The 25,190-nt window shown below is 35.9% G+C and overlaps 3 protein-coding genes across 4 annotated transcripts in view; 2 read left to right on the top strand and 1 right to left on the bottom strand.

Moving 5' to 3' along the window:
* pi4kab (phosphatidylinositol 4-kinase, catalytic, alpha b) overlaps positions 1-21,852 on the top strand; it is a 36,482-nt gene extending 14,630 nt beyond the window's left edge. For both annotated transcript variants that reach the window (XM_016243473.1, XM_016243472.1), the window contains exons 15-30: positions 1,170-1,265; positions 2,497-2,680; positions 4,561-4,664; positions 6,482-6,650; positions 6,767-6,817; positions 15,074-15,182; positions 15,307-15,443; positions 16,590-16,723; positions 16,831-16,913; positions 18,018-18,088; positions 18,179-18,303; positions 19,457-19,538; positions 19,641-19,724; positions 19,808-19,897; positions 21,493-21,612; positions 21,690-21,852. In XM_016243473.1, the coding sequence (XP_016098959.1) occupies positions 1,170-1,265; positions 2,497-2,680; positions 4,561-4,664; positions 6,482-6,650; positions 6,767-6,817; positions 15,074-15,182; positions 15,307-15,443; positions 16,590-16,723; positions 16,831-16,913; positions 18,018-18,088; positions 18,179-18,303; positions 19,457-19,538; positions 19,641-19,724; positions 19,808-19,897; positions 21,493-21,612; positions 21,690-21,743 (1,693 nt within the window). In that variant the 3' untranslated portion in view covers positions 21,744-21,852. The remainder of the gene's footprint in view (positions 1-1,169; positions 1,266-2,496; positions 2,681-4,560; positions 4,665-6,481; positions 6,651-6,766; positions 6,818-15,073; positions 15,183-15,306; positions 15,444-16,589; positions 16,724-16,830; positions 16,914-18,017; positions 18,089-18,178; positions 18,304-19,456; positions 19,539-19,640; positions 19,725-19,807; positions 19,898-21,492; positions 21,613-21,689) is intronic.
* LOC107559590 (heparin cofactor 2-like) lies at positions 7,640-14,185 on the bottom strand. The gene is made up of 5 exons (XM_016243474.1): positions 14,110-14,185; positions 12,202-13,124; positions 8,749-9,022; positions 8,233-8,377; positions 7,640-8,049 (listed from the first exon to the last, which is right to left on the bottom strand). The coding sequence occupies exons 2-5, from the start codon at positions 13,121-13,123 to the stop codon at positions 7,858-7,860; spliced, it is 1,533 nt and encodes a 510-aa protein (XP_016098960.1). The 5' UTR covers position 13,124; positions 14,110-14,185; the 3' UTR covers positions 7,640-7,857.
* A 570-nt stretch (positions 21,853-22,422) lies between the features above and the next one.
* LOC107559559 (phosphatidylinositol 4-kinase alpha-like) overlaps positions 22,423-25,190 on the top strand; it is a gene marked incomplete at its 3' end in the record, with an annotated part of 5,529 nt that continues 2,761 nt past the window's right edge. The window contains exons 1-5 of the mRNA XM_016243442.1: positions 22,423-22,880; positions 23,112-23,204; positions 24,116-24,272; positions 24,349-24,476; positions 24,551-24,709. Coding sequence (XP_016098928.1) covers positions 23,166-23,204; positions 24,116-24,272; positions 24,349-24,476; positions 24,551-24,709 — 483 coding nt within the window. The remainder of the gene's footprint in view (positions 22,881-23,111; positions 23,205-24,115; positions 24,273-24,348; positions 24,477-24,550; positions 24,710-25,190) is intronic.

The raw sequence follows: 25,190 nt of genomic DNA, 5'->3' as shown, positions 1-25,190 counted from the left end.
CGCTTATATACAAAAGAGACTCTCTGTGTGTGTGTGTGTGTGTGTGTGTGTGTGTGTGTGTGTGTGTGTGTGTGTGTGTGTGTGTGTGTGTGTCTGTGTGTGTATACATTCATGTTGTTAAATGGGAACAAATGAAAAGTTAGATGGTTTAACATTTGAAAATGAAGTTAAGACATAAATGAGTACTGTAATTGTACAGTCATAATGTAAATTATAATAAAATAATTTTATTTTCTTAAATACTCTGTTAAAAAAGTAAATAATGTAATTTTTTTATTTAATAGTGAAATTTCAAGAGTAATATTTCTCTTAGTACTTTCAATATTTTTATAATAATAATAATTATTATTATTATATTTTCTTAAATACGCTTATTTAATATAAGAGTTTAATATAATTATTTTAATAATCATATTTTTTTTATTTAAAGGTGAAATATTAATTATATTTAATTGAGTAATAAGAGTAATATTATAAGAGGTTTATTTAATTTTTATGTAGCAGTAGTAATAGTATAATAATAGTCTAATAATATATTCACAACATTGATATAATCACAAAATTTTGTCCAAATTTTATCATAAAAGTTGCAATTTGATTTCCCTCCTTCCCCAAATTGTGCAGCTTTAGTCATAAAACCATTAAAACCTGAAATAAAAATAAAAACTTAATTTTTTTTAATTCAGCTAGTTGCCAGGCAACATTTCTCATTTTCTTTAACATAACTTTAAAAAAAAAAATATATATATATATATTTTAAATAAAAATAACTTTAAAATTTCTTTAAAATAATTACAACTAAATAAACTAAAATAAAACACTAATAAATAAAAATGTATAGACATTAAAAAACAACAAAAAATGACAAAAACTTAACTAAAGTGAAAATAGTAAATATAAAAATAAAATCTAATTCAAAATAATAACAAGAACTATAATAGTATCTCAACAATACTAAAATAACACCATTCTGAATGTGCTGACTGAAGCTCTGCTTATGCGCTGAAATGTTTTCTTGGGAATAAATGTAATGCACATGTAAATGAATATGTGATGCATATAAACGCAACTTTCAGAATCAGAAATCAGGCCGGATTCATTCTGATTGACAAAAACCAATGCATGTAAACATAAGGATTGAAATGTAAATGCATGCGTGTCGTCTGCAGATGTCTGAAAGCTGGGCTCACGATGGATCCTGTAATAGTGGAGGCGTTTTTAGCCAGCCTGTCAAACCGGCTCTACATCTCCCAAGAAAATGACAAGTGAGGAAACAAACTGTCTGTCTGTCTGTCTCTCTGAGTGCTGTGATGTGATGTGCAGTATTGGGTTACTCTAAAAAAGTAATTCATTACTAGTTACTAATTACATTTTCAACAGTGTAATTAGACTACTGTACAAATTACTCTCTCCAAAACGTATTTAAATATTTATTACTAATTACTTTCTAAATCCTATATCAACCTCGACAAGTTAAGTTTCAAATAAACAATAGATAACTACATAAATTATTCTGGTCAAACTTTAGATTAGAGTCCAATTCTCACTATTAACTAACTATTTACTATGACCTTTGCCTCGATATACTCCTTAGTTGTTAAGTTTAAGAATTGGGTAGGATTAAGGATTTAGAATAAGTTTTTTTTTTACGTAATAATAAACAGCATTCCAGTAATATTCATGTTAATGACCAGCTAGTTAATAGTGAGAATTGGACACTAAAGTGTTACCAATATTCTTATTAACTCACCAAAGTATTTAAAGTGAGAAGGGTACATAAAAGCATGCATTTTAAGGTTAGACTTTAAATTTTGATGCTAAATCCACTATTGTATTGCTTATAAAAAATAAGAGTAATCCCTTTACTTTTTCAAGGGAAAAGTAATTAAATTACAGTAACTACCTAATAAAAATGTTTATCAAGACAAACTTTAGGTTGTTTAGCATGTTTCTAGCATGATTAGCAAGTTACTAGCATGTTGTTAGCATGAATAGCAAGTTACTAGCATGTTCCTAGCATGATTAGCAAGTGACTAGCATGTTTCTTGCATGATTAGCATGTTTTTAGCATGATTGGCCTGTCACTAGCATATTGCTGGCATGATTAGCATGTTACTAACATGTTTCTAGCATGATTAGCAAATGACTAGCATGTTTCTAGTATGATTAGCATGTTTCTATCGTGTTGCTAGCATGATTAACAACATTACTAGCATGATGCTAGCATGTTTCTTGCATGATTAGCATTTTTTATCGTGTTGCTAGCATGATTAACAACGTTACTAGCATGATGCTAGCATGTTTCTTGCATGATTAACATGCTAGTTGTTGGTATGTTTCTAGCATGATTAGCATGCTACTAGCATGTTGGTATGTTTCTAGCATGATTAGCATGTCGCTAGGATAGATAGATAGATGATAGATCTCAAGCCAACCTAATTACTCAGTAACTAGTTACACCCAACACTGGTGATGTGGCGGTGTGTTTCTCCTCAGAGAGGCTCATCTCATCCCGGATCACACCATCCGCGCACTCGGACACATCGCTGTGGCCATGAGAGACTGTCCTAGAGTCATGGAGCCCATCCTGCAGATCCTGCAGCAGAAGTTCTGCCAGCCGCCCTCGCAGCTAGACGTGCTGATTATAGACCAGCTGGGCTGCATGGTCATCACCGGCAACGTGAGGATCTCATTTACACGCATAATCACAGCCGCTCGCTGCGTGAAGCTGCGTTTATTTCCAGTCGATTCCTTCTTTGTTTGTCTCGTGCGCTTCACCACCCACAGCGTTGTACGTCTGCATCGTGACTCGTGTCTAATGAATTACGAGGTGTTTATTTATAAGCTTTTTTTAAAACCAGTAATTCAGAAGCTGTGAGCGAACAGTAGGGCTGCGACGATAAACCGATGCAGATACAATTCGTGGATCTTCCGATTGCATCGCGATTCTCTCTGGAATTGATTCTGAGTTTAGATTTGAACAGCAGATGGCGCTTTACACTAGTTTTTATCCACACACTCAAATGCTCACGAAGAAGAGCGCTGAAGAGCGCTTGTGCGTCTAAAGCAATAAGCCCCGTGAAGCCGTGGTTTACAGTGAATTCATTTCATGAATGTAATTTCACCTCGGCTTGGAACGCTTTTATGATTACTGTAAACACGGCCCACGAACCCACCTTTTCGAATTTTATGAATGATTATTTTAGGTTCAAGTGTGTTTAAGGGTTTGGAAACAAGCAGAGTACGGCTGTTTCTAAAGCATGCAGCGCCATCTGCTGTTCAAAAGAAACAAAAGGGAACGAATCGCGATGCATTCGGAAAATCTCAGAAGCGATGCCGAATCATTTCTCGATTCGCGATGCATCGATTTATTTTCGCAGGCCTGGCGAACAGAGCAGTTTAGTAAGCAATGAGAACTTTGTTTCAACTCGATCGGGGTTTGAAATGAACTTTTTCACTCACCAGCCTATTTGGCTGCTACTAGCTACTGGACATTCACTGGACTATTACCAGACAAAACAAAAAATATCAGAATATCAAAAATATTAAAATCACTGGATTTAAATATATTTGGTTTTCAATCTGATTCTGAGTCACTGAATGGGTGGCAAATGCAAAATAAATTAAGTCAAGTCAGTTATTTTTATAGATAGTCAATATTTTTTGATCGGAAAAAATAGAATTGAAAAGACATTCTAATGTACAGGAAAACCTGTTTAAAGATGTATTCAACTTGCTTTAATGCTTGAAAGCCTTTAGTCTTTGACCCATATACAAGATGTAGGATTGGTCGCATGTATATTTGTCCCGTGTATGTTTATTGAAATGAGAAGAATTGCCTTTTTTTCCCCTTTACTGTAAAGAATATTTTATTGGAGTATCCTGCTTTAAATGATGTTAGGAAACATTTTTACTTAAAATACATTAATGGACATTTAAAAAAAAAAGATTCTCCTGGAAAAGTTTTTAGAATATCAAATATCAAATTCTGTATAATTGTCGTTTTTGTTATTTATCTTTTTTTTTTTGTTGTCTTTTTGTAAAAAAAATATTTTTGTATTAAGACTATTTTAAGTCTTATTTCTCTCACGAATATGGCAAATCTACTGTATGTCACTGTATTATTAATGTATTGGAGTATCCTGCTTTAAATGATGTTAGGAAACATTTTTACTTAAAATACATTAATGGACATTTAAAAAAAAAAGATTCTCCTGGAAAAGTTTTTAGAATATCAAATATCAAATTCTGTATAATTGTCGTTTTTGTTATTTATCTTTTTTTTTTTTTGTCTTTTTGTAAAAAAATATTTTTGAATTAAGACTATTTTAAGTCTTATTTCTCTCACGAATATGGCAAATCTACTGTATGTCACTGTATTATTAATTTCATTATTATTATTATAAATAGAATGTGTTTGAATTTAAGATGTGGCGCTTCTCATTCTCTTTGTTTTGGTTTGTCGGGCATCTGTTTTGAGGACAGTGAGTGTATATGTGTTACTTGGCGGGTGTTAATTCCTGATCTTGATCTAAAAGATCATTTGTGTTTTTACTACAGCAATACATCTATCAGGAGGTCTGGAACCTGTTCCAGCAGATCAGTGTGAAAGCCAGTAATGTGGTGTATTCAGCCACCAAAGACTACAAAGACCACGGATACAGGTGTGTGTGTGTGTGTGAGCATGCAGACTTCACCTGATGCATTTTTATGCATTCATTTTACTGTATTAGAAATGCTTGATAGCATTTCTTGATAGCAGGAAGTGTCAGGCATTTTAACATTTTAAATGAGTCATATTTTACGCTATTGTAGCTTAATGAGTCCAGTCATAATATATGTCAATATATGTTGTAATTTAGTTTTTAATGACCATTTCCCAGCCTCTCTCTGAGTTTTAGAATACATAAAAATTTTAATTAAACAGGCTATTTCATTAGTTAGATTTTTGCAATTGTATCTTTTTAGATTTCTGTATGTATGCATTTAGACAGCCGAGTCCCATTTCATACTTGTATATGCATTTTATTTTAAGTGGAGGAGTTGCAAGCACAAATTATGATTTTGGAATGACTTATTAATTTTGACTTTCAATATGTTTAAAATGTTTCAATATGTTTTGTATAAAATTAATTTTCAAAATATTGAATACATTTTATTTTATTCTATTTAATAGAATAATATTACAATTATAATATTATGAATCATATGAAGTTATAATAGTATAAAATTATATTATAAATTAATAATAGTAAATTATGTAAATATTAATGACTTTGAATTTATGTAAATTACACTTGTGTATGAGCATAATTTACTAATAATTTTTTTTACTTAAAAGTGTTATTTTATATAAAGTATTTAACAGAATATTTAATATTACATTATTTTATACAATTAAATATAATAATATTAAAATTATAATATTATAAAATTATATTAGAAATTAATAATTGTTAATTTGCGTATTGGCAATTTACATCGTTAATCATCAGGACAGGTCAAATTACTGTGGGCTAATAAGTAAATTTTTGTGAATTCTGAAAGTTTTCTTCATGATATTTTACATGATTCATACATCTGTACTGTTTATTCCTTAAAGGGGTCATATGATGCTGCTAAAAAGAACATTATTTGTGTATTTGGTGTAATGAAATGTGTTTATGTGGTTTAAAGTAAAAAAAACACATTATTTTCCACATACTGTACATTATTGTTTCTCCTCTATGCCCCGCCTTTCTGAAACGCGTCGATTTTTACAAAGCTCATCGGTCTGAAAAGCGAGGTGTGCTCTGATATCACGCTGCGTAAACATAAAACCATGTCTGCATTTGTGATCGGAGAAATGACAAACAAGCACTAACGTTACTCTACACTGCTCAAAACTCGCGTTTGAATCATCAGTGGCAAATCCTTTAAATGAAAACGTACTTACAAACTCTAAATCAGAACAGCCGGCGTGAGCTGAGGCGGCGGGCAAGCGAGAGCTGAGCAGCACTAAGTTGATGTATTTCCTCAGCGACCAGCACAGATCAGCTCCAGGCATGACGAAGCGGATATCATCCTCTTTTGGAAGACCAAACAAAGTAGTTTCGCTTTCACAACGCAGCACACAGCGTCTTCACGACATGGCGGCAGCAACAACAATACTACAGCGAGAATAAAAGTTACGCCTTCTTTCTTTGCGTGAACATTTGGGCGGCGTTATGCAAATCTTCCCACATAGTGACGTAGACATGTGGGGGCGTGTTAGAACGAGCCGTTTTAGGTAGGTGTGGTTAACTCTTAACTTTTATAAAGAATATCTCTTTGGATTTAAAACTTTAGTCTTTGCATCTTTACAGATCTTCTTTATGCACCAAGAGCTTGTAACACTCCAAAGAGAAAGGAAAAATTGAAATCGCATCATATGACCCCTTTAAAATCCACTTCCAGCGTGTCTCTGGTGGTGGTTTAATGTAAAGCGTGTGTGTTTGTGCAGGCACTGCTCTCTAGCTGTGATAAACGCTCTGGCTAATATCGCAGCTAACCTGCAGGGGGAGCAGCTGGTGGACGAGCTGCTGGTCAATCTGCTGGAGCTGTTCGTTCAGCTCGGCCTGGAGGGCAAAAGAGCCAGCGAACGCGCCAGTGATAAAGGACCGGCCCTCAAAGTCAGTCTGTGTTTGACCTGCAGTCTGGCTCTACACTTACAGTTATTAAAAGGAGGATTCTAGAATGTTTCAGTGTGTCTTGAATGTTGTTTTAATTTAGTTATTTTATTTTCTAGGCATCCAGCAGTGCTGGTAATCTAGGCGTTCTCATCCCTGTAATTGCTGTGGTAAGACACACAGACAAACACACCATATTTAGACATCCGAGTCCCATTTCCTTCTTTTTATATGCCTTTTATTTAAGGGGAGGTGCTGCAAGCATAAGTTATGATTTCAATATTAAAATTGAATGATTTTGTATTAACAAAATATTTAATACACTTTATTTTATACCATTTAATAGAATAATATTACAATTATAATATTATAAGTAATACAATTATATTTATTATAATATTCAAAGGTCATAAAATTCCATAGAAAAAATGTAATATTAAAAATATTTAAATATTATAAATATTAAAAATAACTTTCATAGTTTTCTATTAAATTGTATAAATAAATATTTTGTTAAGTAACAAGTCACTGAGTTGTTGATTACATTGAAACACAAATAAAAAATATCAATATTTTCTTTTAGGCCTGTTTTACATCTGATATAATATGCAAATGTTAATGGAAAGGAAAAATGTTTTCCTGTTCACTCCCTTTAAATGATTTATGAGTTCTCTCAGGGCTAACATGCTTTTGAAGATCAAATAGTACATTTGGCAAAAGCATGAAAGTAGCTAATCAAAGATTTTGTGTACGTAAATTAGATACTGTTTTTAAAAAAAAAAATGCAAATGCAAGAACTCTTTCTGCTCTTGTTGGATGCTTCATTATTCATTTGTCTGTGCAGAAATTGTAATTAGATCTTGAGAGCCTGTGGTTAGATTTTAACTTCTCTGACAAATATTTACTTGTCTTGCAAAATGTTCTGCCATGTTCTGGGTGTACTCGAGCGTTGTTTTTATTCACCCTTTGAACAGATTAATTCAATAAACCAGTCCTCTGATTCATTTTATTTAACAACATGTTCTGCTTCAAAAATACACAGATACACAGTGTTTTTAAATTTCACTAGCATTTCTTTACAAAACTTACGTCACTTGATAAAACAAAACAACCATTATTCTCATCCGCTTATTTGGCTAACACTTTAGTTTCATTGTTATACAGTGATGCATCGGCCATTGCACTGCTGCTATTGTGTATGTGTATCTGATTAACTCTGTGAAGGGTCTACCACACGTCCCATGAACACAACGCAGCCTGTGCGATGCTCGTAGATGAGGAAAAGGAAGGGGCGGTCCACGATGAAACGCGTCTGTGTTGATAAAGGCATGAATCCGATACTTGTCATTGCTGCAGCCTCCGTACCTTCTTCATTCACTGTAATGGTGCCCTGATGCTTAAACTGAGAGAGAAGAGGAGGAGGGTTACAGGAAAAGAAGGTTATGATGGTGCAATGAAAGGTTAAAGAGTATGTTTTGTAAGAGATTAGGCATAGGCTACCTAAATTGCTCTCAACACAACAGTAAAAAGGCCTGTTGAACAAATTGAGTTAAATTGGTTTGGCACATATCAGTTGTTCTCTTACCCAGTTGATGATGACCTTCTCGGAAGTCATTGGAGAGAAGTCACCCTTTTCAGTGAATGGGTCCGTCAGCCCCATTTCCTTCAGGTGCTCAATTAAGTCGTAGTTCTGCTCTAGCTTAAACCGAGGGAAAACCACCTCACGAGTCCTAAAAGAGATAGATTTTAAGACCATGCCAAGCCGAAAAGACAAAGGAAGAATGATTTAGCCAAGTAGGATGCATTTCTGGATCAGCATTCTTATCAAACCCTAACACTAAACTCTAACCCTAATTTAAACCATAGACTGAACTATATTCCAAAACATAACATGCCACTAAATGTGGAAATTCAGGTAAATGACAGCAGGGTTATAAGAATATTGGTTAACTCTAGAATCTGAGAGGTCCAAAACTAACAAGGATATTGATCCAGGAACTTGTCCAATCTGGGGAAATTATGTTAAGCAATTCAAGCCATTCAAGCAAAGTACCTTGCTAACCTGTTTGCAACTTGGTCTCAAGCCTGCGGCTAGCTTTACCTGTTGGTCATGTTGTTAAGCCACTTGCTAATCAGGGTTGGGGAGATCTCTTGCTCCAGGGATCTCATTCCAGAGAGTTTCTGTGGAACAGCGATGATCATGCTTATGTTTCCGGCATAGGGCAGCTGCAGTATGTCGCAGTTGAGCTCGTGGTCAGCGGCCGCCAGGTAGCTTCCTTTGTTCTGCATCATGGGAACGCGCACCTGCTTTTTCTCATTGACACGGAATTGCCGGTAGTGTGTCAGTTCCTTTGGGAACTTCTGCTCCCACGTACCTGCATTGGTTGTGCCAGCGAAAACATCACATTGTGGTGTTATTTGTGAGCTGCATGCAATATTATTCCTTCTGACTGCTAATCAGAAGTTCTGAAGTAATCAGAAGATCTGCAGTAGGGGTAGGCAGCCCTGCTTCCGGGGGGGCTACAGTCCTGCACAGCTGAGCTAAGCAAACACACCAGCTTATCAATGTGTTCAGCAGTACTTGAAAAATTACAGCCCGGTGTTTTGGCAGCTTCAAATAAATTATAATTTTCTCTGATTTAGATAACCGCACCCGATCGTCACATTACAATTCTTAGTTTTGCATGATGATATGATGAATGGATGGTTCCTTTTTAACAGCAGATTCAGTGACGTTAGTGCTGATCTGCGCACCACTGCACATGACTGCGGCGCATTACGGTTCCACGGATACCGGAGCTGATCGCGGCTGCTCTAGTCAATGCTTGTTCAACGCTCTAGTCCACACTGTTTCGCTAATAGTCTTTTGTGAGTTGGCACCATGTGGAGGACGGAACAAAACCTTGTTGGAGCCGTAAAGGGTAACTGTAACATTATACGCTGATCGTGGGCTGCTTTAAATAAACATTTAGGCTATTTATAAAACAAAAGATCTTCTTTGGCCACATTAGCCTACTCAATAGCATTAACACAGGCTTTACTTCCTTCAAACTTTATTTGGAATGTCACCGTTTCTGTCACTTAAACTTCCCGAAGAGGCGAACACGCACACACACAAATGAAATCATCTGCCTTATGAAAAAAATTTATATAAAACATTAGAAAATGTAGTTAATATTTGCATCATTAATGATTTATCTCATCCACGTGCGAATAGCCACCCGCAAATAATCAGAATGCGTTTTTTTATTACCCGACCCACCCGATTTGCGGATTATCCGCAGTGGCCGTGGATATAACCGCCATCTGTGCATCACTAGTGCAAGTCTAGTGGGTGGACCAGCGTAGCTACGAGGTTTGCTAGCAGGACATTGGTCCTCCATGAGTGGAAGTGGACTCCCCTGGTTGAGACAGAAGGTGCCTGAAGAGAACCTTCATGTGCCTGAAGGTTTTTGTTTTCCTGAAGACTTTAAGCTTGTTCGAGATGCATCAGCGCTGCGCAGATCGATCGGCATATGACATCAATGCACCGTGAGAGCAATTCAAAAGCATAAAGATTTGTGTGCTCTCCAGATGCTCTTGTGGTACTTTGTGATACGCCGATCGGTCTGTGCAGTGCCGATGTATCTCAAACAAGCCTAAAATCTTCAGGATAACAAAAACCTTCAGGCACATGTATTGGAGCTACACTCTGGAGGTTATTGGCCCTCCAGGAGCAGGGTTGGACACCCCTGGTTGAGACAGAAGTTCCTATTCACCAAACTCTACAGCAGTTAGTCCTCAGGGCAGGCAGTTAGGGCCATTATCCTTCAGAGTTTAGTTCTCGTACTCATTAAACAAACCTGAACCAGCTAATCAAGGTGTTCATGATTGCAATAAACTTCCAGGCACATGTATTAGAGCTAAACTCTGCAGATAATGGACCCTTCAGGAGCAGGATTGGACACCCCTGGTTGAGACAGAAGTTCCTATTCACCAAATATCTACAGCTAGGGTAGACAGTCATGCTCCCGGAAGGCCTTCTTCTTGCAAAGTTTAGTTCTTGCCCTCATTAAACACACCTGAACTAGCTAATCAAGAGGTGTGTTCGACTTGAAGTGGCGCTGTGCAGACCGATCGGTGTATGACAAAGTACCGCAAAAGCAACTCGAAAGCATAAGGAGCCGTCTGCTCTCACGGTATTTGATGTCATACACCAATCTGTCTGTGCAGCGCCGCTTTATGTTGAACACACCTTAAGTCTTCAGGATCATAAAAAACTTCCAGGCAGGTGTGCTAGTGGTAAAGTCTGCAGGAGTGGGAGTAGACAACCCTGGTTGAGACAGAAGATCTACAACTAGGGTAGCCATCCCTTCTCTTGGAGGGCCATCATCCAGCAGAGTTTGGCTCCAGTCCTAATTAAACACACCTAAACTAGCTAATAAAGGTCTTCGGGGTTGCAAAATCCTTCAGGCAAATGTGTTGAAGCTACACTCTTCAGGAAATCGACCCTTCAGAAACAGGATTGAACACCACTTGTTGACTCAGATGTTCCTATTTGCCAAATATATACAGTTGGGGGAAGCCAACCCTGCATCCGGAGGGCCATCTTCTAGCACATTTTAGCTCCAGCCCCTATTAAACACACCTGAAACAGCTAATCAAGGTACTCAGGATCACTGGAAACTTCCAGGAAGGTGTGTTAGTGCTAAACTCTACAGGGCATTGGCCCTCCAGGAGTGGGATTGAACAACCCTGGTTAAGACAGAAGTTTCTGTTCACCAAATAGCAGGAATAGCCAAATCTGCTCCGGCAGAGCTACCATAAGCAAAGACACCTGAACCAGCTAATCAAAGTGTTTAGGATTACTTGAACATTTCAGCCAGGTGTTTTGGACCAGGGCAGGGAAACAAAGTCTGAAATAAAATAGTGCCCCAGGAGCAGGGTTATTTACGCTGATCTACAGATTTCGTTGTTGAAAAAAACAGTACAATTCCAGCCTACGCTGGTCTATGTTAATTTGGTACAGGTCATGTTGGTGGACCAGCATAGCTACGAGTTTTGCCAGCAAAACCTGTTGTAACCATCGGGGCTGGGGAACCATGTTCACAAGAAATGATGCTCCATGATGCTTGTTTGACTAGCCTCAATGTGACAATGAAGTCTTGCTGGTTGACCTAGTCAAGATGCTGGTCTATTTAGTCAGGCCAGGGGTGTCCAATCCTGCTCCTGGAGGGCCACTGTCCTGTAGAGTTTAGCTCCAACCACAATTAAACACGCAATGAACCAGCTAATCAAGGTCATACTAGGCATACTAGAAACTTCCAAGCAGGTGTGTTGAGACAAGTTGGAGCTAAACTCTGCAGGACAGAGGACCTCCAGGACCGAGTTTGACACCCCTGAGTCAGGCTTGCATCAAGCTAAATGTTCAACATTGAACTCAGTGGTAGTACACAAAACATTTAACATAGTACATGATTATTTGCTTTAGGATTAAGTACAGACTGTTCAAATGAAGGATTAAACCATTAGTCCTAAAGAGTTTCAGAATTTGAATGGGCTAGAATTGATTCACCTTTGAAGTAGAGATAGTTCAGGAGCATCACTGCCATGTTTGGGTCTACGCTCTTCAGCGGTTCCTTTATCAGACCTTTGGTGATCTTCTGAATGCGCTGGTTGGCCTTCACAAGGAAGGCTGGGTCGGCAAAGTCCACAGACTGCGGCTCTGCAAAGTAGTACGTCTTTGCATCACTGCGGAAAGCCTCCTGTATGCGTACATTACGTTTCACATACAGGTCATTAACGGAGCGTAAGTTGTAGCCGAAGTTCCGTCGGAAGAGCCTGTGCGTGAGTTTACGGAACAGCTTGTGCACGGTCGAGTTATCGTAATGAATGCTGGCGTTGATGAATTCGCCATATCCGAGAGTTTGGTAGAGTTGTTCCTGAGCGGTTGGGCCGACTCCCAGAGCCATCATGCCCATCGCAATGGAGATTCCGACAGGAGCGAGCAGAATGTTGTCCGTCTGGTTAAGTCGATTGCGCAGTTTCCGATAAAGCCGACACCCGAATCGGGCATTGACCACGTTGATGCGCTGTAGGCGAGTTCGCCCATGGAAAAGCCGCAACAGGCGTGCTCGCCGTATTTTGGGGTCACTGGGCTCCCCAAAGAGGTCCAGGTCAGGAGCAGGGGTGGAGATCTCATCTATATGGTCACCTTCGCTGTAGTCATCCTCGCCCTCTGCCAAGATCTTATCAAAGTCGATGTAGTCTTCATCTTCTAGCCCCTCCAAAGGGAGGTCATTCGTGACCGTGTTCTCCCGATGGAAGTCCAGGGGAATGGACTCCATGTCTGTGTTCTCTCCATTTGGAGAAAGTCCACGGGCATCCACCGACTTTTCCTTCTCATTTCCGTCAAAGTGTGAACTGAGGTCTTTGACCCCAGCCAGAGCGGGGCTGCTCAGGAGAGAGGCTATTACTATAAATGTAACGAACCACATCCTATGGAAACAAGCACAATTGGGAATACTGTATGATTGACAAATTTACTTATATAACATTTCTCTAAAATATAGCACGCAATGCTCATATGCCGTGTGCACATTTACATTTATTAATTTAGCTTATGGTTTTATGGTGCAATCACTTGTTAATGTCACGTGAAATATGTGAAACACATGTGAAACGTGGTTTTGTAACATTTTCATGGTGTAAATGTGTGAAACCCATGTGATCACATATGAACACATGAACATGGACACGTGTGGACAATAAGTGGTCACGTGGAAAAGTGACCACATGGGTTTCACAGATTTACAACATGAAAATGTTCCAAAACTACATGTTTCACACGTGCTCTATATGCGTTTCACATATTTCACATGTGATTTTAACATGTGATTGCACATGGTAAAGTTCATATGGTTTTTCTGTAAGGGAAAGTAGTGTTCATTTAATAATACCGCATTAATATCCTGTTATGGTATTTATTTATATTTTATTTTTTTATGATTTTAATATTGTTAGTATTCATTTTAATTTAAGTATTTTTTTTATAAATTGAAGTTTTTATTTTATTTTATAGTTTTTTTATTTTCTATTTAGTTTGTTTTTATTTCAGTTTTAGTACATTTAGGTACTTAACTATTAACTATTTTTAGTAAGCTGGCAAGGCAACCTTTTTGATATTCATTTCATTTGAGTTTTATTTTATTTTAGTTTTATTTCTTTTTTTTCAATATTACTAGTTTTTGTTAACAATAACAACACTGATCCAAAATGACTTACAAGTGAAGTAAATCCAAAGCTGTGACCACTACAGACAGTTATGAGGGCACCCAATATCCTGAATAGTGGTTGATCAATATATATTTTTTCAATGATGGTTAAAGTTTTGCTTTTGGTTACTTCCTTCGCTTGATCTCAGAAATATCACACCAGTGTCGACAGTCTTATGAAACCTTATATGCTAGTTTGAGCTGCTTACCTGTTCTGTCCCTCTGGAATCTCTGTGTTTGTGTGTGTGTGGACGGTCCGTTTGTGGATTCGTTCTCCAGCTGGACTTTGAAGTGGCTCTTCACTGATCAAACAGCAGCGAGTTCAAACAGTGCTCACAGACCTTCATCTGACTCATTTAACTCTTGAAATGCACTCAATACCTTAATACTGGGTGCAAATTAATACAAATATACTGTAAATGCCCTCTTAGGACTTATATTACCATAGTTAAACTGCATAGCTTTTATCCTAATATCCCTGACAACTGTATAAAATGTAATGAGGAAATTAGCATACCGTTTCATTGTATGCATGCAGAGAGTTGCAGTTGTTCTGGAGAAGGTTCTTAATGTGGTTTGTGACATGACTGAAAAGAGTGTTTCCTTTGAGGCTAAATTGTGCTTATTGCATGTTTACCCTGCTAATTTTGTAAATGCAAGCTTATAGATTTTAGATTTATCCTGGTTAAAAGTGCATGGAAAAGCAATCAATGGTGTGAAGAAATGTCATGTAATCTTGCTTTGGAAAACTTGACTCGTATATGCATTCTTAGAGAAAAAAATGTATATGTATTTAATGATTTGGGCTCCATTTAGACTTTTTTGTGTGTGTAATGCAATGCAATGAATTGCAAGCAGATAATGTGTAATATTAGTGTTGACTCTAAACAAATCCCTGATCTGATAAGAAAATTGTTACAATGATCAATAGAGTAACCAATATTAAAGTTATAGATTTATATTTTATTGTTTTAATAAAAAATTTTTTTTTTTATTTTATTTATATGTTTGGCTATAATAACAAATGTGTAATAAATTGAATTTAAAAAAAAATGAAATGCACAAACAGTGGCAGTTTTTTAGTGGCTATAATCCTTTGAAAGAACGGCCAAAATTTTGATTGTTTCTATGTTTAAAGTTAAATTAATGTGTTTTGTATTTGATTGTATGCAGTTGACCCGCCGATTGCCCCCCATTAAAGAGGCCAAACCTCGCCTTCAGAAGCTGTTCAGAGATTTCTGCCTCTATTCTGTGGTCATGGGGTTTGCTGTGGAAGGTTCTGGTAAGAAATTAACGTTGTTAGCATTTCAGCATGCATTCACCAAGTCTTGTGTGCTCTTGTGATCTCATAACCTGAAGAGTTCTTTCTGAGATTATCTCTACAGGATTGTGTCTGTGTGTTTTAGGTCTGTGGCCTGAGGAATGGTACGAGGGAGTGTGTGAAATCGCCACTAAATCTCCGCTGCTCACGTTCCCCAGTGGAGAACCACTGCGTTCAGAACTCCAGTACAACTCGGCTCTGAAAAACGACACGGTTACTCCGGTATCCCAACGATCTCTCACTGTCTCAGTGTTGATTTACAGCTGCCAGGCGTTAAAGGGACAGGTCACCCCAAAATGGCAGTTCTGTCATCATTTGCTCAACCTCAGTTTATTCCAAACCTGTATGAATTAGTTTCTTCTGCTGAACACAAAATAAGATATTTTGTAGAATGTTGGCAACCAAACAGTTGCTGGTAGCCATTGACTTCCATAGTATTTTTTTTCTCTCCATACAATGGAAGTCAGTGGCTACCATCAACTGTTTGGTTACCAACATTCTTCAGAATATCTTCTGATGTGCAGAAAAAAAGAAACTCGGAAACAACTTGAGATTGATTAAATGATGACAGAATTTTCATTTTTTGGGTGAACTGTCTCTTTAAGTCAAAAATCTATAATACTGTTATCTGTAACACTAAGTGTTAAAGTTGCATGTGAAAGTGCAGTGTTTGTGCTCCTCAAATCAGATGTGCTGCTGTTTCTTTTGTTCCTCTTTTGTAAGTCACTTTGGAAATATGCATACATTTTAATGTACGTTAGTAGATGCATAATTTTCACTTGCTAGATGATAAAACACATGAAAATTTTATTTTTAGCTTACTTATTGTCTTTTTATTTTTAAATTTTTTTTAGCTTATTGACTTATTTGATTTAACTCCCAACAGTTTTATAAGAAAAACTGATTAAAAAATGCAAAGCAACCAAATTTATTTCTTAGAAATTAACTGGATGACATTAACTGAACATGCAACGTGTTTCGATCATATGACATATGCAAGATCACATGCAATTTTATAAAAATGACAAGCAGTATACAGTTTATACTAGCTTGCCATTCTGAACCCAGCCCTTGTTTTGTTTGTTAGAAATCTTCTGGTTACACTGTATTTCAATTGTCTACTTCAGACTAACTTTGCAAAAACATGTCAATTAACTCTTATTAGAGTATTAGTAGACTGTTAGGTAAGGGGTTAAGGCTACTAGAATAAGTTGACATGTACTTGCGAAGTTACTTATAGTTAGTAGAATAAGTGAGAGCAGATATTAAGCAGACTATTTTCTAATACTCTAATGACTGCTAGTTGACATGGAGTTACCGATAGTTAGTGGAATGTCAAATTAAACTGTTACCGATCTGGTTTTGAAGGCGGAGTTAAGTGAACTGCGCTGCACCATCATTAATTTGTTGGATCCGTCACCCGAAGCCGCTGCCCTCATCAATAAACTCGACTTCGCCATGTGCACTTACCTGCTGTCTGTGTACCGGCTGGAGTATATGAGGTTCGAGACTCTTTCTCTTTCTGACTGTCCTCAGAGCAGCTCCTCTCATTGTGGGGATTTTATGTGATTTACCCATCTGTCTCTGTTTTATTCATTCTCTTCCACAGGATGCTGCACTCGAATGATGCCGACCGCTTCCAGGTGATGTTCAGATACTTTGAGGACAAGGCCATCCAGAAAGACAAATCAGGTCAGAAACTTTACAGAATTGAATGTTGTTAATTTAGTAGATTCAAAATGTTTGCAAGAAGCAAAAATCTAGTTGCAATTATACAAAGCATGTTTTTCACTAAATGTACATGAAGAATCGTATATAATAATTTATATGTTAACAATATGACAATAAACAGTGATATTTACCCACATTATATTTTACTGCAATATTTTGATATGAGAAATGCAATACGGAGAATCATGAATATTTTTGAGGGATTGAGCTTATTGAGAGTTTATTCAAAGTGACTAGTTGAACTGAAGAAATGCAAACTCTAACACTGTCGAATCATCCGTCTTAACTCGCTAATCTAACTAAACTAATCACAATATGACTTAAAATTTATTTAGTTTTTGATATAGTAAATTCTAAATATTTACTATAAGAAGTAAACTAAAATATTTTTGGCTCTTTGAGAAATTGCTTTTGTTCCACTTTTATAAGTCACTTTGCATGAATGCATAAATGTTAATGTAAGTTATTAGATGCATATTTTCAACTGCTGGATGATAAAACAAATGAAAAATATATATATAGTGCTGTCAAATGATTAATCGCATCCAAAATAAACGTTTTTGTGTACATAATATGTATGTGTGTACTGTGTATTTATTATGTATATATAAATACACACTCATACAGTATATATTTTGAAAATATTTATTTGTATTTACATATATTTATATTTATATAATTTATATTATATATAAATATATTTAATATACAAATATAACATTTTTCTTAAATATATACATGCATGTGTGTGTATTTATATATACATAATAAATATACACGGTACACACACATATATTATGTACACAAAAACTTTTATTTTGGATGCGAATAATAGCATAGATATTAATCGTTTGACAGCACTAAAAAAATATTTTTTACTTGTTTTTGACTTATGTTTTAACTCCCAAACAGTCAAACAGGATCATAAACGAATCACATGATCTTTAGGAAACTTCATGGCCAAATAAAAAAAAACACTCTTCTGTTGCTTAATTTTATGTCAAAACCCTATCACTGCAAATCATCTTTATCATGTCTGTCTCTCTCCTCTGTATCCGTATGCAGGCATGATGCAGTGTGTGATTTGTGTGGGTGATAAAGTCTTTGAGGTTTTCCTGCAGATGATGGCAGAGAAAGTGAGTTGAGTGTTTGAAGGATCTCTCAGCGCTGAACCGAACGCATTATTGATCACTTGTTATTGATAATGACATTGCTTCCTATTCCAGCCCAAGACTAAAGAGCACGAGGAGGAGCTGGAGCGCCACGCTCAGTTCCTATTGGTCAACTTTAACCACACCCACAAGAGGATCCGCAGGGTGGCAGATAAATACCTCTCAGGACTCGCCGAAACGTACAATTATCCACACATCCTCTAGTTTTCTAACTCCTTACCTAGACGGCATATTAATAAGCATCACTTATGATGTAACCTGAACAATTTCACCCAGTATTTGTATATTCCTTGAACTTTTTGTGCTTATTTTATGCTTATTAGAGTATAGAGTTCCACATGAAGTCTGAAGGCGCTTATAACTTGCATTTGAGAACACAAATGCAGAAAAAAATCTTCCCACTTGTAATGAGAATCATATATAAATATGTTGTCAGCAAAAGATCTTTAAGGTCTCCTTGCAGTTTTTCAACCGAAATAAAAGCTCTGGGGTTTAATGTTTGAAAGAAAGACATAAATATTAGAATTTACATTTTACTGTTGTTCTATAAAATAATTTTATATTTTTATTTGATATATTTCTAGCTTTTATAACAGTAGTATTATTGCTATAATAAAATATTTCTTTATTGACTGAATTTTTGTAATTTCACAACAATATTAGTAGTAGTAATGATTATAAAAAGTGGTAGTAATATTACTATCATACTATATTACTATCAATAATATCATTTTAATTAATCTTTTGTAGTATTTTTGCTGTAGTCAAATATTTCCTCAATAGTTTTTTCTCTTTTTGTAATTGAATGAAGCAACAGTATTAAAATTTTTTGTTTTTTAAATGCCCTATTTTTTGTAATCTAACAGCAATATTATTGTTGTTATTATTATTATTATTATTGAATACTAATTTTAGTATTTTAATCACAGTAGTAGTATTGCTATAGTAAAATTTCTTTATTTAATTTAACATCAATCACAATAATTGTAGTTGCTGTTTTAATAACAACAACTAATAATAATAATAATTATTATTATTAGTTGTAGTAATTTTTAGGCAAGGCAAGTTTATTTATATAGCACATTATATGCAATGGTAATTCAAATTGCTTTATATAAAAATGAATTAAAATAGCCATAAAATAATCACAACAATAAATTAAAAAAATTAAAATGATTAGTTAAGATTATAATGACAGTTAAGAATAAATAATTAGGATACATAAAATACAGTGCAATATTATTAAATACTAAAAATCTGTTGTTATTATTGTTTTTGTTGTATAGTCACATACAATAACACTAAAAGCTCAAATCTCTGTTTGTCCTCTAGGTTTCCTCATCTTCTGTGGAGTGGAAGGGTTTTGAAGACCATGTTGGACATCCTGCAGACTCTGTCTCTGTCTCTGAGCGCCGTCAGTACAACAGACATCCAGAAATCAGCACATGCATGATCAATATTACTAGTATTTACACTCTCACACGTCAGTCTCTTAACCCAGCCTCCTGTTACACAGGACATCCACAAAGACCAGCCATACTACGACATTCCCGACACTCCGTACAGAATAACTGTCCCAGACACGCATGAGGCGCGAGAGGTGAGACGGACGCAGCCCTTGAGCCGAGGATATGTGCTCCGTCTGAGTCCAGTGGTTTGAAATGCTTTGTGTTTGTTGTGCAGAGCATCGTGAAGGACTTTGCCGCCCGCTGTGGCGAGATCTTGAAAGAGGCCATGAAATGGGCCGCTTCGGTTACCAAATCTCATCTCCAGGTTAGTATAAGTATGCACTAAAAGTATGTACTTTGAGTCTGAGATGTGGTTTATATGCTCATATTGTTGTATGGTCATGCACTCATGCAGACAACCTGGATCCGAGTCTGATTCCAGCCATTCACTGATCCATCTTTTTTTATCTCATCATTTCCAGTCCCATCAGCTCTGTTGAAAACAAAAAAACAAGCTATTATGAAAAATAAATATTATAATTCATCTGATTGTATTATTGTTAATAATATTAAACGTCACTGTTAAAGCATTTTTAGCAGCCTTTGTCATGTGCTGTTTGCATGTTGGTAAATTAATCAAAATTCTCTATTACTTTTGTTCGTATGTTTAGGTTTATAAACTGCTGTTGCAGCTTCCGCTACGTATTTCTAGTTACTTATTTATTTTTATTTGTAATTTTAGAACTGGGAAAAAAAATCTGATCTTCTATAGCAGATGGATTTGTGGGTAATATTAGCCTCAAAAATCGAGCACAGATGCTTACTTCCACCAGAAATAGTTTGCCATCTGGGCTCCTTTGGCAAGTGATTGGACGTGAATGGGATGCAGTGTTAGTTTGTCATCCTCAGTTGGAAATCAGTCAGCTGTTGTAATACTACGGTGTTCTTTGAGTGCCGTGTAAATAGTACCAAGGTTTATGAATATGTTAATCATGATTTATTAATCATGTTCAAAAGTTTGGTTCTGTAAGATTTTTAATGTTTTTAAAAAGAAGCCTCTTCTGCTCATCAAGGCTGCATTTATTTGCTCAAAAGTACAGTAAAAATTGTGAAATATTATTATAATGTAAAATAGCTGTTTTCTATGTGAGTATCTGTTGAAATGTAATTTATTCCTGTGATGCGCAGCTGTATTTTCAGCATCATTACTCCAGTCTTCAGTGTCACGTGATCTTCAGAAATCAGTATAATATGCTGATCTGCTGCTCGAGAAACATTTCTGATTATTATCAATGTTGAAAACACTGCACAGTACTTTTGTGGAAACTGTGATACATTTTATTTTTCAGGATTCACAGATGAATAGAAAGTTCAGAAGAACAATATTTATTTGAAATAGAAATCTTTTGTAACATTATATGTGACGCTGCAGCACAAAATCAGTGTTAAGTCGCTGGGGGATATTTGTAGCAATTGCCAACAATACATTGTATGGCTCAAAATGATAAATTTTTCATTTATACCAAAAATCATTAGGATATTAAGTAAAGATCATGTTCCATGAAGATATTTTGTAAATTTCCTACCGTAAATATATCAAAACTTAATGTTTGATTAGTAATATGCATTGCTAAATGCATTTGGACAACTTTAAAGATGATTTTCTCAATATTTAGATTTTTGTGCACCCTCAGATTCCAGATTTTCAAATAGTTGCATCTCGGCCAAATATTGTCCGATCCTAACAAACCATACATCAATGGAAAGCTTATTTATTCAGCTTTCAAAAAATGGACCCTTATGACTAGTTTTGCCAAGGTCACAAATGTCTTTACTCTCACTTTTGATCAATTTAATGCATCCTTGATGAATAAAAGTATTAATTTCTTTAAAAAAGAAATCTGTTTGTGTCTGTCTCAGGAGTATCTGAACAAGCATCAGATCTGGCTGTCGGGTTTGTCTCAGCACACGGGTTTGGCGATGGCTACCGAGAGCATTCTCAGCTTCGCGGGATACAACCGTCAAAGCACAACGCTGGGGGTGAGAAACACACCTGACCCAGAGTTCCTGTTACAGACACACATCCTGATGCTAACCAGTGCTGTGTCTTACGGTAGATGGTTACTGAGATGGTAACTGAGGTTTTTGGCCAGATTAAGGTAAGACGGTAGCGAGTCTTTAGCTGATCAGAATAAAATCATCAATCGTTTTGTAAGAAGTCTTTAGGAAAACTACTGATTTATTCCATATGCCCAATCAAATCCACTAAATTCACTAAATCCAAACATCTTGAACTGCTTTAAGATTCACAGAACATCTGAATATGTAGATCATGTGAACACACAAATTGTTTATATTAATGCATTTATGCATTTATTTATACATGCAGTTGTTTATGCATTGTGACATTATTTTGGACAATTAAGCATACACAATTATAAATGTAAAAAAGTCTGATTCTTATGTAATATAAATATTAATATATTTTTATTATCAATAATATGATATTAATATATTTTGATAATTATATGCATTTATTTGTACATGCATTTATGCACTTATGTATACATTATGAATTTACATACATTTATTTATTGCATTTATTTATGCACTGACAATTTTTGAGAATTAAGCATACTTGCACAATTCTAAAAAGTAAAAAGTTTGTAAAAAGTTTTATTTTTAAAAGTATATATATTTTTTAATATTAATATGCATTTATGCATGCATTTATACAATTATGCAATTATTATTCATTTAAATATTAATTTTTATATATTTATTTATTCACTGCACTGCGCTTTAAGCTCATTTAAGGTCATTAACAGAATTAATTGCTGTAAAGCTGCTTGGAAACAGTGCGTATTGTGAAGAGCGTTACACAAATGATGCTTTTCACAATATACAGCTTAAAACTAACAAGATATTTCAGACGTGATCCCAGCTAACACACTCACTGCATTTCAGCTGTGTGATATTGATTATTTCTGCAATCATGCTTTATGAATATTCATTAGCACTGTTGTGTTCATATGAATTTAGCTCTTGTTTGTCTTTTAGTTTTTTGGGCCTTTTAAACATGTGTTTTTTTGCATGCTTTGCACTATTTTGCGTAATGTCTTGTGTACAGTAAACGTGTGGTGGGCATTATTTTGTCATTCACTTTATTTGTGCCGTTACATCATTGCATCTCTGCTAACCGCTGGCTGCTAACTCATCTGTGTGTGTGCTGTGATTGGCTGGCGGTGGGTTGGTGGGTGTGGCCTGTCGTGTGCTCCTCCCCCTCGCCCCAGGCAGCTTTTCCTCAGGTTGGTTCTGTTACTGTTGTCCTCGCTGCTTTCATTGGCTCCGTCTGTAACTCATTTGTCATTTATGAACCAGTATGCATTTACATAAAAAGGAAATCAGTATATGTTGTTATCATAGCAGTAGAGCGGTCAGCTTGTCTTTATAGATTAATGGATGTATTGTAAGTCAGAAATGTCATTAGTAATGTTTGCAGGAGGATGTTTTAACTGGTCAGTTTCCATCATTCCCAGGTTACCCAGCTGACAGAGAGGCCCACCTGCGTGAAGAAGGACTACTCCAACTTCATGGCGTCGCTCAACCTGCGTAACCGCTACACTGGAGAGGTAAACGCTTCAGTAGGGTGTTTATGAGTTATAATCTCAACAATCATAACAAGAACATATTTCATATGACTCATATTTCACCAAACATTAAAAGAAAGAAATAAGAAAATATATGTTTTTGTAATTTTGCATAAAGAAAATAAAGTAAAATGCAAATTTAATTTTTGTGCACTTTTATTTGTGTTTGTTTATTTATGTGTTTTATGTGCTTATTTATGCATTATTGTACTAATGCATTTATTTATGCATGACATTTATGCAGTTTGTGCATTTGCGGGGTTTGCCCATAGATTTATTCATGCACTTATTTATATATATATTTTTTATTTCTACAATTATGTGTTTATTAATAAATGTATGCATTTTTTTGTACAATTTGTTTATGCATTTATTTATGGACTTATTTATACATTTATTTAGTTATTTGTGCATTTATGCATATTCATGCATTTATTTATGTATTTTCCATGCATTTTTTATATGTATGCATTTGTTCATTTATACAGTTATATATGCATTTTTAAATGCATGCATTTATTCATGCATTGTGACAATTTTATGACAGTTCTGCACAATTTGACTCTTCTTTAAATTCTTTAAATTACTGAAATGTAAAAAAAAAATTCTCATTATACTCCGTCATCATTCTGTAATTTAAATGATACTTAAATATTTATTTATTTTAAATGATATATTATTTATTATTCCTTTGCATCTAGGGATTTGTATATTATGGTAGTATTAGCTGTACTGCTTAATAACATATCATGTTAAATATATCACCATTTTAAAGGCATTAAAAAGACTTAATTTTCTTGTCTGTCTGTCTTCTCGTTTTTGGGGCGATTTATGTTTGCGTCTGTAATGTAAGAGGGCAGCATTTGATTGTGTGTGTATATGTGTGTATTAAGGTTGCTGGGATGCTGCAGTTTGCCGAAGTGACATGCAGCAAGTCAAACCTCAGCAAGCTGATGGTTTCTCAAATGAGTGACGCTCTGGACGCCAAAGACTCGGACGCATTCACTCAGAACATGTTCAAGATGACCGCGCTGCTCATTAGCACTAAAGGTAGCGCCCAGACAATCACACCGACCGTGTCGAATGCAGATCATGTTTGAGTGACACACAAACGTCTCTGTCTCAGGCTGGGATCTTCAGCTGCTGCATCACCTCTGCTGGTCTCCTCTGAAGATGTTCACAGAGCAGGGCATGGAGACGGCCATCGCCTGCTGGGAGTGGCTGCTCGCTGCTCGCAACGGAGTTGAAGTCCAGGTAAGACTCTGAATGCAGGATTATAACAGCATCATGTGCTGTAAGGTCGCAGTGCTCATTGCATGTGTGTGCAGTTCATGCGTGAGATGGCGGGCGCCTGGCAGATGACCGTTGAGCTGAAGATGGGCTTGTTCTCAGAGACAGAGTCAGAGGCCGATCCTTTAGCTGCTTCAGAAGAGAGTCAGCCGCTGCCTCGTCCACCCAACGTCACGCCGCATTCGCTCTGGATTGAGGTCTGTATCGCACATAACAGCACACTGCCATAAAACTCTTACTTTTTATGCTGAATATATAGTATGTATACTGCGAAAACCATGTCAAGTCAATGTTATTTATATATAGTTGTCATAAGTTTACATGCACCTTACAGAATCTGCAAAATAATTTAATAAGAGGGATTATAAAAATTGCATCTCGTTTTTTAGTACGGTCCAAGAATTCAACACGCTACATTAAAGCAGTAGTTCAGACCAAAATGAACATTTGCTGAAAATGTACTCACCCTCAAGCCATCCAAGGTGTAGTTGAGTTTGATTCTTCATCAGATTTGGAATCTATATACAATGAATAAACTCCATGAAATTAGTCCCAATATTGGAAAAATTATTTTCTGTCAATTTTCGAACCAATGGGACCAGATCGTTTATACCCGCTGTAGAATAGGCCAGCACACACAAGTTTTTAATACTAGGAGAAGATCCTCCAACATGTTCT

This window comes from Sinocyclocheilus grahami, unplaced genomic scaffold (assembly GCF_001515645.1).
Source record: "Sinocyclocheilus grahami isolate Dianchi unplaced genomic scaffold, SAMN03320097.WGS_v1.1 scaffold692.1, whole genome shotgun sequence".
NCBI classification, from domain to species: Eukaryota; Metazoa; Chordata; class Actinopteri; order Cypriniformes; family Cyprinidae; genus Sinocyclocheilus; species Sinocyclocheilus grahami.
Note: the sequence above shows the minus strand (reverse complement) of the source record. Positions and strands in the feature narration are given on the sequence as shown.